This window comes from Echinops telfairi, unplaced genomic scaffold, assembly GCF_000313985.2.
Source record: "Echinops telfairi isolate 266 unplaced genomic scaffold, ASM31398v2 ScPeMD7_1;HRSCAF=3_0, whole genome shotgun sequence".
Taxonomy (NCBI): Eukaryota; Metazoa; Chordata; class Mammalia; order Afrosoricida; family Tenrecidae; genus Echinops; species Echinops telfairi.
Window position 1 is genome coordinate 89,851,664 of NW_022103896.1, and position 13,986 is coordinate 89,865,649.

Genomic DNA, 13,986 nt, shown 5'->3' on the forward strand with positions numbered 1-13,986 from the left:
ATCTGCAAATGAAGGCATATTTCTGAATCATGAAGTTTAACTCATGAAGAGATGCTGAGCTATAGCGAAATGTGGTGAAGGAACTATATGATGTCTAGTTATCAGAAAGAATAGCATTTGGGGCCTTAAAGTCTTGGATTCAAACAACAGCCACCTAAACAAGATACCAATTAATTCCACATGGAAGAAGCACACCAGCCTGTGTAACTGAAGGATTGTAAATAATATAATCCAAATAGAAAGGAAGGAATGATATCAAAGCTTCAGTTGTGAATACCTGGTTTGCAGAAGGCTGTGGATGACACTGGAAACCCAAATTCCATTTGAAGGGCCCAATCATGGATTACTCTCTGTGTAATTACAGTGATTTCCCTCTGATTATAGTTGTGAATTGCTTTGTTATCAGAGAACACTGAAACACCAATTATGGCAGAAGTAGTTATGTTAAAATGTATCCTCTTATTTGAGCTCCCATTAACCCATTTTAAAGTTACTCTCTAAAAAACAGAACTAAACTTGAAATACATGTGGATCAAGCCTTCCATGAATCCCTTCCACCATAGACTGGGGATTTGAATAGCCTTGCTTTCATGCAGAGTTCTCATTGAAAGTGGATTGTCGCAGATGCCGTTAGGTTAAAATTTAACAGCTCTCCCTTTTGACCCATTTTAAATTCTAGGTTTTTTTGTGTTTTTCTGCTTTCTTTTTGATTGGGCTTGTTCTCTGTTTTATTTTGTTATTGTTGTTGTTAATGATGAGTTTTTCTGTATAAAATCCAGGATAGGTAAATCTGCAGAGACAGTAACTGGATTAATGGTTTCTTGGAGATATAGCAAGGGAGATTGGGTGGAAATGTGGAGCTGATAATGTGTATAAGGAAGAAGAAAATGTTCTAAAATTTATTGTGGTGATGATTGTACAACTCTTCTCAATATGATTGAACTATTGAATTTCATCATATGTGATTTATATGCCAATAAAATAATTAAAATGAAAGAAAGGACAAATATTTTTATGTGAAGAGGAGAAATGGTGAAGGAAAAGCACCTTAAACTACTTTCATAGAACTTGATTGATAAATAGAATGGCATAACTAAGGAAGTCAGCATCTGGCATTTACTGAACATAATATACTTTCTACTTGGCAACAAAGTTTTGTTAGACCCCACGTTAAACTTAAGTCAGAATATTGCTTTTGAACCTACTAGCAGGTATAATAACGTTCTAAATAGATTTTTTAGCTGTAACTGTCAGATGTACTGTCATATTGTCAAATAATCAAACAAAAGTAGAACGTATGAAGACTGTTACCATTAATAAACTCCCTGTCATTAATACTAATTTCAAAAGGGCTTCTCTGTGTTAGATATATTGAAATAGAAGTACAAATGAATATTACATAAGAAAAGGTAGAGTTTATAAACAGGAAGAATTAATTTTTACCTAATTTGAATTAGGTAGAGAATTAATCACATACCTAATTTGATTCATAGGGAGAAAGTTAGAATCAGCATGTTAATGAAATTTTAAAATATATATATTTGAAATTAAAAAACAACTCTTCTCATGAAAATTTTGCAGAACAGAATAGTTTTTCATTTGCTGTTGCTTGCAGAAGAATGTGGTCTTTCTCTAATATGAGCCATGCAGAAAGCAGATAAATAGAAGAAAGCACTGTTGATTTAGAGAACAGTAAGATAAACTTTAAGTTTATCTGAGTTAAAGCACTTTAGGAAAAATACTTTGTTCGGGTAAAGCATTGAAATTTAGGATTTAGCAATCCACGATATTAAAGTATTGCCTAGTAACCCCAAGAAGAAATAAAATGTAAGATAAATTGGAGGACATGTAGAATTCTAGAGGATGGATTGGTGGTATTGATAGGTTTTTTTTAAGTTTTATTGGCATAGTTCATATATTATTTAATAGTTCAGTCATATTAAGAAGTGTTATCTAATCATCAGCACAATCAATTTCAAAACATCTTTTTTGTACTCATTGTTAGCTCCCCATTGCCCCCCCAAACTTCCCTGGCTGTGCCTCTAAGTAATTATTAATTCAGTTACTATCTTTATAGATTTTCCTATCCTGGATTTTATAGATGGAAAGTCATAAAAAACAAAAACCAGAAACAAACAAAGAACAACAATGAGAAAACAGAAAAACCTCAATTAAAAAAAACCCAAAATATTACAAACTGAAACAACTTCAAAATTAGTCAAACAAAGATCAAATGATAAGGTATTATATTTTAACTTAACTACCTTTGCCATGATCGACTTTAAATGCTGTCTGATAGCAAGCTAATTCACACCCTTAGTCTGTGGTCACAGGGGACTCACCAAAGGCTAAATCCATGTGGATCCTACAAATGGAATTTAGACTTCCACTGTCATCCATAGCCTCTGATAATTTTTCTCTTGTCTGGATTTGAATTTTATTACACATAATCCTTGGAGCGCATAGGCTTGTGTGCTTTTTTCATGTGGACTTAAAGTGACACCTCACATAGATGACTGCTTGTTTGCAAACAAGCCTTTAAAACCCCAGACGGTATTCTTTCTGATAACTGGACATCATATGGTTTCTTCATCCCACTGTGCTATAGCACCCATGTATTTAGTGATAGCTTGATGTGGACACATTGAGTAGGGCCATGTTATAAGAACTACTTGTTCTTAGGTTAGGGATACAATTAAGTGTGAGCTCAATGTTCATTCATATATCTATGCTTTATATATCTTTCTGATTCACTGTAGAGACATCATTATCATTCTGTGATAGAGAATATTATACGGTAAACATCCCCACAGAAGATACTGTAATTCTATTAATAGTATCATTAATTTAGCTGTTGGTATAGAATTTAAAACATTGTTGATAAAAGAAACTTATACATGTAAAGGTCAGCTTTTCATAGTGTAATAAATGAATTATTGACTTGTACAGATTAAACGTTTAAGTGACTGCACACTACTTGCACACACAATGAGGGGTAATTTTTCAATAATTTTCCAGAAATTTTTCAATGCACAAAGACAAAACTATGCCTGTCAGAATAATGCATGTCATAAAAAAAGCAAAGATGGTATAAGTATGTGTGTTTGTTGGCGGGGTGGCGTGGGGGGACGGTTAGTCTTAGTCCACCATTGTTGGGCACCCTCAAAGTGAGAGAGCTGAACCAAGTCCAGTGACCTCCAATTTCATAACCTTGTCATCTTGTCACACATGAACATTTCAGCCTTAAGTCCAAGGAAGTATGTCAGTTCCTTAAATCTGCTGCAGGTGAGTTTGGAAAAACCCAGTTCACTTCATGTGGTTTCCAAATCAAAGCCTTCTGTGGTGTCCTATAATGGATCTTACAGACTTCAAAAAGACGAGCGTCTAATGTCCCACTTACAGCATGTGCCGGGGTCACGTTGGTAGAATTCTTGCCTTGTATGCAGAAGACTCACATTTAATTCCTGACCTATGTAGCTAGGAACGGGCAGCCATCACCTCTGTCAGCAGAGGCTTGTGTCCCAAAAGTACTCTTAATAGAGCTTCTAGATTTTCTTAAGTATCCAATGCTATTATAACAGAAATACTACAATTTATTCTCAGTTTAAGATAGGAGAAATACATATTTACAGCACCTCTTCTAAGGGGTGGGAGAAGGATGAGGCTTCCTAGTGCCATAAAGAGTTAGGGTCTTGGAAACCACCAAGGGCAGTTCTACTTTGCCCTGTGTGAGATGCTACGAGTGGGCATTGACTTGACAGCGGTGAAGTTGTTTGTTTGTTTCTTTATTCTAAGGGGTAGACTTTCTCTCTTCCATAGTTTAGAAGGGAGGTTCCTGGTCTCTTCAGCATCTGTAGTCCCAGCAGTCATCGCAGCTCTCCATATGTCTTGGCATCAATCTTTCCATAGACCTAGGAGCTGCTCAGTGCAGGGACCTGCTTCCGGTGGACATGCTCTGCTCCTGGCTTTTCTTTCTTGGTTGGAAGAGGTCACGTTCACCGCTTGTTTTCACTTCTGCTAGCTCTTTGAAGGGAAGGTAAAAGGTCTTGCGGACCACAGCTGATGAAGACTACCCTTACAACAGATCGGGGCAGGCAGGGATGAGTGCAGCCTACCCTTAAGAATGTGGCTGAAGGATTGGAGGAAGGCTTACTTAACAACTTCAGTATGCAGATGACACAACCTTGCTTGCTGAAAGTGAGGAGGGGCTGAAGTGTGATGAAGATCATGGATTGCAGCCTTCAGTGTGGATTACAACTCATTGTGAAAAAGACCTCACAACTGGACCAATCGGTAACATGATACAGGGAGAGAGGATAGAAATTGTGAAGGTTTTTGCCTTCTTGTATGCACAATCAGTGCTCATGGAAGCAGTCATCAAGAAATCAAAACATGCATTACATACGGTAAATCTGCACAAGACTTCTTTAGAGTGTTGAAAACAAGGGTGGTTACTTTGAGGACTAAGGGGCACCTGACCTAAGCCATGGTATTTTTATTGCCTCACATCCATGTAAAAGTTAGATATTGAATGAGGAAGACTGAAGAAGAATCAATGTGTTTGAATTATGGTGCTGGCCAAGAATAAGATGATTGTCCAAAAAACAAACAAATCTGTCTTAGAAGACATATAGCCAGAATGTTCCTTAGATACCAGGATAGCCAGAATTCTTCTCACATACTTTGGGTATATTGTCAAGAAAGACCAGTCCCTGGAGAAGGACATCATGCTTTGTAAAGTCAAGGGGTATCGAAAAAGAAGATGCATTGATCCTGTGGCTGTAACAGTGGGTTCAGGCATAGGCACACTTGTGAGGATGGCACAGAACCTGCAAGAGTTTCGTTCTCTTATGCATAGGGTCACTATCGGTCGGAAACGACTCCACGGGCTCTACCAGTAACTCTTAATCCTCTTAAACCTGATCAGTTTATCATATCACAGGGTACCCATACATAACTGCTACATCATTCCATTACACAACTGCCAAACCACTGACATGTCTTTGGGGGCAGAAAAAATTCAATCTATGAAACGGACTAAGATCTACTAGGAAGAAAGGCTTGACAGTGTGCGCCTGGAAATTAACTGACCCTGTAGATCACAGTGGGCCAGTCAACCCACAGTGTACCATGGAGATGGGGCTGCGCTGCGTTGGGGGCCAACTCTATGGCAACCAACAATCACAGCAGAGCCCTAGTGAGAATGTTCCACGCTCGGTGTGTCTTAAGCAGGAGCCTTGTTTCGCTTGTATATCCACTTTGTATATGGTGGTACAAGTAAAAGTAGGGGTATCTGAAGAGAGGCTTTGGCTTTAACAGACTTTTTATGATGGTTTGATTAGTTGTTGTCCTTTTGTTATTGCAGGAACATAAAGTGCTGCTGACCGGGACCCCGCTGCAGAACACAGTGGAAGAACTCTTCAGCCTGCTTCATTTCTTAGAACCAAGTCGATTCCCTTCAGAAACCACCTTTCTGCAAGAATTTGGTGATCTGAAAACAGAAGAGCAGGTAATTATCACATCTACTGTGTGTTTTGCTCTCATCTAACTGAATATTAACTCATTCAACATTAATATTTGACTATTTTGAAATGCAAATCATAGGTCTGTTCTCTTCCACTCTGAGAGTGGGGTGTGTGAAGCTTTGAATATCCTTTCCTTATTCCCAAGTTATCATCATGTCAGTTGTCAGTGACTTTTCTTCTGAAAGCTGAAAGATACCATGCTGGAACTTGAAATGTTATATCAAAGGGTAAATAAATAATATAAACTTATATTATAAAAATATAATTTTCATGTCAGGATATGTTTTTAATATGTAAGTAAATCGTGATACCAGTATTTACTTAAGGTCCTTTTTTAGGTGCAAAAACTTCAGGCTATTCTAAAGCCAATGATGTTGAGACGTCTCAAAGAAGATGTAGAAAAGAACTTGGCCCCCAAAGAAGAGACTATTATTGAAGTTGAGCTAACAAACATTCAGAAGAAATATTACCGAGCCATTCTTGAGAAGAATTTTACATTTCTTTCCAAAGGTGGTGGTCAAGCTAATGTACCTAACCTTTTAAACACTATGATGGAATTACGAAAGTGCTGCAATCACCCTTACCTTATTAATGGTAAGCCTGCTTCATTTCTTCACACATTTAAATGACTGCCAGTGCACCAGCAAGTCTTCCTCTGGCTTGTAGGCTTCCTGTTCTTAATGATGCCTCCTTCTGTGCTTTCCAGTGACTAATGATCATTTCCCAGTCCCCTCAAGCTGAGTCTCACTTTGCCTTTCTCCTACCTCCTTATGGCCCCACCCCCTTGGAAAGAGGCATTAATACTCATGGGTTATAAATTATCAGAAGTGCCAACAGCTAAAGAGAAACCTAACCTTGGGTTGAGGTATTCATAGGCTGAGGGTGCGTGCATAGTCGTAAACCTGAGGAATTAAAGAGGAAATGTGGAAAGGCATTTGTCTCTGTGTTTGAAAGGAGAAAATGTTCAAATATTTTCTTAACCCTAACTAGCTTACTTAAGTACCAGTGAATGAGAGATTATCTTAAAGGGTCTGAGAACTTATCTTAAAGTTTTGTTAATAACTTGTGTGTGACTCTTCCTGTTACACACATTATTTTATAGCTTTTCTGTTTCCCTATGTAAATTCAAGTATATAACTATATGGGCAGTAATTGCTTATATATTTTCATATAAATATTTTAATAAGCCACTAATGGAATATTAGGAAAGGATTGCCATTTAAGGCAGAAAGGATTGCCAGTTAGAATTATGAGTTGTTTTCAAGTCAGCGCCACTATTTTATCACTATTATGTGTTGGAAGGCATCCTGGTGGCGCTGTCAGGTAGGCAGTGCGCTGGGGTCAGTTCTGACAAACAGCCACCCTGTAAGGCAGGGGAGAACGGCCACGGTGGGGTCTGGAGACTGAATCTGCACAGAAGTAGACAGGCTCGGGAAGAGTAGCTGGCGGTTTCAAACCCTCGACGTGGGGATTAGCCACCAAAGACATCAGAACCACTACACCACCAGGGCGCCACAAGCATTCTCCTGCTAACCACGAAGTTCGTGCCTGTCAGCTGCTCCCCAGGAGAACATTGAGGCTATCTGCTCCCATAAAGAGCTGCAAAGCTTTGGAAACCCTCTATAGGGTCACAATTAGTAGGTATATGTTCTTTGGCAGTGGATTTGATTATTGGTATTATATGTAGGATACTCTTAAGAATTAAAAGAAAAGGGAGTTTCCCTTTAGCAAGTCTAGATTAGTCAATGTACTTAAAATTAAGAAATCCTTTGAAAAGAGGGAGTCAAAGTTTAGAAAGCATTGAGCTTCTATTATGGATGATGGAAAAATTTAGAACTGGATGGTGGTAATGCTTATACACAACCTCACTGGAGTATGCATGTAAAAAATATTGAAACGGCAAAACTTTGTAATAAGTGGTATAATTATCAAGTCAATTCTGACTCCGTAGTGATCTTATGAGACAGTGTTTCTCAGGCTGTAATCTTTACAGGTCTTGTTTTTCCAATCGAGCATCTGGTGGGTTCTAAGCCCCAAATGTTTGATTCAGCAAAGGGGCACTTAGCCCTGTTATCACGACTTCTTTGGCATGTATGTAGGCAGTGCCCAGGTTGTGATTATCCCATTTATGAACAGGTCACACCTGCTCTTTGATGTTATGTAAATCTGCTCTCACTTTGAAAAGACTGAACTAACCTCTACTTTCAACATACTCTTTATCACTGTCAGCATCACTGACTGCATGGACAGCTTTTAATTCTTTGAAAAGGCCCAGAGCCTTTTCTTGCACTAAAACCAAACCCGCTGCTGCTGCATTGATTCCAACCTAGAACGACCCAATAAGACTCATACGTTTTCCAAGGGTGGGAGTACACTGCTCATCTTTCTTCCATGAAATGTCTAGAGGATTCAAACAGCTTTTGGTTAGCAACTGAAAGCTCAACTCATCATACCATTAGTGCTACTTTCTTGCACTGAAGTAAGGCTACACAAGAATGACATATACCTGTTCTGACTTACCTATAAAGTCTGCTGAAAGGCACACTTAGGACCTCATCTCATTCCAACCTGACAACTACCTGTAGATGCAGCACAATAAAAAAAATTTTAAAAAAAAGTAGTGTTTGAGGTGAGCCTTCAAAGGCAGGAAGGATTTTGCCAGGCCAGGCAGATTAGGAAAGAACTGGCATTTAGGTGAAAGTGATAACATGAGCAAAGAAAGAGAGGGGGGAAGCAAAGAACGTGCCCCAGTATAAGGTGCATGGGGGGAAGATGCTGGGAAAAGAAACCTCAGACCTCAGATTTGGCCCTACTTTTGAAAGTCTTCAATATTAGTTAGGAATTAGGCCTGGTAGGTGGCTCCTGCTCTCGTCTAGGCAAGAATTAATATGGATCAAATAGGGGACTGGTCGCATGAGGACATTTATACAGTTATAATTGGCTACAATCCATGCAGTTCAAACACAGTGGAAACGTTTATTTTCTCCCCCTTTCAGACCCCACACACCTGTCAGTTAACCCAAATCCGAGAAGTCCCAGATACTGGAGGGCAGAGGACTGCCATCAAAGTCTCAGGTGCAGAACCAGAGGATGCTACTGGGTAGCACATTAGTAAAAGTATTTTTAAAACTTTGTGGGGGGTAGTTTTGTTATATAGAAGAGAAAAATCACATATGGTACATTTTATAAATCTGTTAATCACATGCTAAGAAACTGTTGTAAGGTCATTATGGAAAAAATCTGACATCCTCTTTTAGAGTTGGGCTTTAGGGAGCTTGATCAGATGAGTGAAATTTGTTTGCATGTGTACATACCTGCACACACAATATCTGATTTAAAATAAATAATCATAGTTTTCTAGGGAAAAGTAAACTAAAAGGATTGGTCACCAACGTGCTTGTGTACTTACCAGCCAGGTGTGTGTAAAAGGAGAGGAGACCTTGATTGTGGAAGTCTCGGTTTCATCAAGTTTACCTTGTTTGGTTACATGTTAATTACTGAGCATTGCTGGATTTTTTTTTCTTTTCCAGAACTCAGCTGGTGGATCTTCTTCTTTTGATTGATTGTTCTCCAGGGTCAACCTGTAACTCACTTGTTCTCCGGGAATCTCATGAGACTTCCCAAGACTTGATGTCTATGGCAGTTGTTCTAATTTGTCACACTTTGCAGACAGCTTTTCTGCCCTTAAAACAGGCTATGAAGTATCTGTTAAGCAGATGTCTTTAAAATTTGCCTTTATGTTGGGAAATGATATGGTAAAATAGACACAAGTGCTTGCGCACGCACGCACACACCCCCTACCACCACACACCCCCGCACACAGATGACACTGCAGGCCTTGTGTTCCGCAGAGACGAGTTCCAGGGCCCATGCTGCCCAAAGCCATCTGCACTCTGCAGCAAAATACATACTGCTCAAGTGTCCGCTCAACATATGTTCGTGAGCAGTTACTAGGAAAGTCTTTCCTTTTAGAAGTTAACATTAATATTGGGTGCAACAGAATAAAGTAGCCCCAGTCAAATAAAATTTAATTCCACAAAGCATACTATTTCTGTAACTAAACAAAAGAAGCAACTATATACATAAGTTGAGAAGAGTAACAAACACACAGGGAGGAAAAAAGGTAGAAGGATAAACTATACAATTTGGGAATATTTTTAATGGGAGTTAATATTTCTAGTACATTTTTGGAACAATAGCTGGCAAAGCATATAAGTACTCAGTAAGTATGAGAATTTGTTTTACTTCTAAAAGGTAAGGAAGTAACTCAGTAACATAGATGGAATTACTGTTATTGGCTGAAATTTTTTCAGAATGAAATGTCTAGTTTTAGGTTCCTAAATAAGAGGGTAGGAAAGGTGGTGAAAACTAGTTTAACAGCACTAATGATTAGGGATTGAGTAAGTGTTGTTGTTATTGTTGGGGATGAGAGACAATAACTGTGTTGGCTGGTTTCTCCAGAAAACCAAAAACTAGTGATTCTTTTATTGATTTATAAAAAGAGACATATCAATGAAAATAGCTCACTCAGCTGTAGGGGTGGGTAAGTCCAATCCCATTCAAGTCTATGAGTCAGATATTAAACTGCAGGCTCTTCCTGAACTTGAACCTATTGGAGCAGATGGACTACGAAGTAGGAAGCTGAAGCAGGAAAACCACATGCTGGTGAATGTCAGTGGATTAGTCCAGTGGCTGACAGAGTCAAATGAATCCAAGCTGGGTAGGCTCGGATGGCTCCCAGGGAGTATGGCAGCCGTTAGGTCAAGAACCAGAAATCAATTCCTCGGGTGTGGGATCCCGGCCAGCAAGAAGGGAGCTCTCCACAGCATCTGCAATTTCTCTGTGAATGGGATCATGCTTTTTTGCTTTACTATTTTTCTAGGCCAGGGTAGTTTTAATGACTTTCATTTAGACTATACTATTTTTTAATAGCCCTTATTCTATATTTCAGGGATCCAATATGAGAATTATGCCAATTGTTGAGTATGTCTATTCTACCTATGCTTTCTGGAACTGGGGAGAATACTACAGGTTGGGAGTAAAGATCCATTAGATGCACTATGAGATGAGCCGAAGCTAAGAGTCAATTAATGACCCCCATATACTCCCACTCTGAATGATGGCCCCTCCAATAGCTTTGGGTTTCCAGGAATCAGTGTCAATTTAGAGCTAATGTCCAGTAATCCCTGAAAAGTTCAATTATCCTTTTCCCCAAGGAAGAGTCACTCTTGTAAAAGGCTTCAGATCTCTTTTGGGGAGACTGAGAAGACTAATAATGTTGACGTAATGGGGTCCTTCCTTCAAGGAACCTGGCCTTTTCTTCGATCAAGGTGTTAAACTTGCTCAAGCCTGGGAATTTATTGTGGGTTCATGACTCTCTGTCCTGTGCATTCAAGTTACGCTTCCATTCACTTGATCTAGAATTCTTCCACTTAACCTAGATCAAGGAAATATTGGTCACAGCAGCCTTCAGACATGCTAGGGCTCCCTGTCAATTTTGTTCTTTATGGTTGTAGTCAAAGGTCTGTGCTTGGGTCACTTCATATATGGGTCTATTCTGATAAATTCAGTCTAACACACCAATTTCCTTAAGGCTTTTGGTACCTTCTACAGGTTATCAAGGTAGGTTTGTACTTCAACTTGACCTATAGTAGGCCATTGCATGATAGAAATTTGTAAGACCAAAAAAAAAGAAAGAAATTTGTAAGACCAATGACTTTTTCATTGCCAATACCTTTTTTCAACAACAAAAACGTTAATTATACATGTGTACTTCTACAACTCTTGGGGACCCTATGTGTCAGAATAGAACTATGTTCCACAGCGTTTTCTATGGCACTTTTCTGAAGTGCCTCAGGAAAGCCTTGAACTTCCAACTTTTTCATTAGCAGCTGAGAACATTAACTCTTTGTACCAGCTAACCTTCTCTTGTTACACAATTGTGACACAAATATTTATTACTTTCTAGCTGTGCCACTCTGATTAAAGGTTAGAAAACTGATATGTAGCAGAATATTTATTTGGATGACAGATTCTACTTCATTAGTAAAGTTTAGTATCAATAACAGAAAATGTTGTGAAGCCTCCCAATGACAATTATATTAATGATGTTAAATTAATTAGTACTCACAAGTGGAGTCCTGTTGGCTGCAGTAATAATGTACTATCTAGACCCACATGAACTAATAGTCCAATACCAGTTAGCTAAAACCTTCATAGAGCAGTGAGGTAACTTCTCTTCCATGAAACATTTGGAAGATGGGCCCTACGCACAAGGTGCAGGTAGATAATCGATGAGTATTTGTGTTGAGCAGCAACTCACTCCCTGCCTTCAAATCCTTTCTGACTCAAAGCAATTCTATGGACAGAACAGGACTGCTCCATTGGGTTTCCAAGGCTGTGAGTCTTTACCAGAGCTGAAAGCCTCATCTTTCTCTCTCGGAGCAGCTGGTGGTTTCAAATTGGTGACCATGGAGTTAGCAGCTTAACTCATAGCCCACTCCCTCACTAGGGATCCTTGTTTATATGCAAGTGCAGGTTTATTCCCACCACCTGGAAAGATCAAATAGGTTTTTCTATCTTCTAAATGTTTATTGATGACTTCAATTCTGTAGAAGGGTTTCTAAGTCAATTTAGAATGACCACACACAGGGACTTCTCCAGACAGAATCCACAGAAATTTAATTTACTGCCTGTGTTGGAAGGGAAGATGGAGAAGCTTCATATCAGCAGCTAAAATCAGGGGCTGTCTGGGAAACAGATCATCGATTGCTCATGTGTAAGTTCAGATTGAAGCTGAAAAACCAAGTACAACCTTGAGTCTATCCCACCTGAATTTCAAGAATATCTGAAGAACAGATGTGATGCATTGAACTCGTAGGACAGAAACCTAATGAGCTGTGGGAGAACATTAAGAACATCATACATAGAAAGCACATGTTCTGAGAATGATGAGGGCCACAAATGTGCTTGACACAATGGATGCATGTATGGGTTGTGATAAGTGTTGTATGAGCCCCCAATAAAATGATTTAAAATAAAGAAATAAAGTAGAAATGATTATTAAAAAAAAATACATGAAGACAGCAAAAGTTCGTGAAAAAGAAAAGAAAGAGAAAGGCAAAGTGGATGTCAGAAGAGACTCTGAAACTTGCTCCCAGTCATAGGAAAGCTAAGGCAAGAAACGATGAAGTGAAAGAGCTGAACAGAGAATTTCAAAGGGCACCTCAGAAACACAAAGTAAAATATTACAATGAAGTGTAAAAAGACCTAGAGTTGGAAAACAGAAAAGAACATGCTTTGTGTAACTTAAACTGAAAGAGCTAAAGAAAAAATCCAAGCCCCTACTTACAGTATTGAACGATTCTGTAGGCAAATATTGAAGAATGCAGGGATTACCCAAGAAAGATGGAAAGAATACAGCGAGTCACTCTACCAAAAATAACTAGTTGACATTCAGTCATTTCAAGAGGTAGTAAGTGATCAAGAACCAATGTTACCAAAGGAAGAAGACCAAGTTGCACCAAAGGCATCCACCAAAAATAAGCCTCCAGGAATTGATGGAATACTCATTGAAATATTTCAGCAAGCTGATGAAGCAGTGGAAGCACTCACTGGTCTAAGCCAAGACATTTGAAAGATAAGCGGTTTAGCCAACTGACTGGAAGAGATCCAAATGTGTGCCCATTCTTAAGGTGGCTGGGTTGAATGTGCCAATTATAGACTAATATCATTGACATCACATGCAAATAAGTTTTTGCTGAAGATATCAAACAACAGTTGCAGCAGTTCATTGACGGAGCTGCAGGAAATTCAAGCTAGAATCAGAAGAGAACCTAGAACAAAGGATATCATTGCTGATGTCAACTGGGGTTTGACTGAAACCAAAAATACTTGGAAGATGTTTACTTGTGTTTCATTGACTATGCCAAGGCATTCGAGTGTGTGGACCATAACACACTATAGATAGCCTTAAGGAGAATGGGAAGTCCAGACACTTAATTGTGGTCATGCAGAAACGGCACGTGACTTCAAAGGCAGTTGTTAACTAGAACAAGGGAACAGTGTATGGTTTAAAATCAAGAAGCGTATGCGGCAAGCTTCTGTCCTCTAACCACACTTACTCATTCTGCATGCTGGGCAAATAATCATAGAAGCTGGGCTAGATTAATAATGCTGCATCAGAATTAGAAGAAAGCTTCTTAACAACTGTGATATGCAGTTGACACAACCTTGCTTTATAAAGTGGAGGGGCAGCAAGAAAAAGAAGCCCTCCAAAACGATGAATTGACACAGTGGTTACAGTGAGAGGTGAAACATGACAACCACGGTGAAGATGGCAGAGGACTTGATAGTTTTTCCTTCTGTCATGTAGCATTGCTGTGAGTTGGACCCAGTTTGATGCCCGTTAACCACAACAGCAGGCTGTCACCCATGCTTCAGCAAACCAACCAAGGAGAGT

At 39.1% G+C, this 13,986-nt stretch overlaps 1 protein-coding gene across 3 annotated transcripts in view; it reads left to right on the top strand.

The window, feature by feature from the left end:
- Positions 1 to 13,986, top strand: part of CHD7 (chromodomain helicase DNA binding protein 7) — a 198,306-nt gene that overhangs the window by 147,152 nt on the left and 37,168 nt on the right. For all 3 annotated transcript variants that reach the window (XM_004697580.3, XM_045286272.1, XM_045286254.1), the window contains exons 13-14: positions 5,366 to 5,509; positions 5,864 to 6,119. In XM_004697580.3, the coding sequence (XP_004697637.1) occupies positions 5,366 to 5,509; positions 5,864 to 6,119 (400 nt within the window). The remainder of the gene's footprint in view (positions 1 to 5,365; positions 5,510 to 5,863; positions 6,120 to 13,986) is intronic.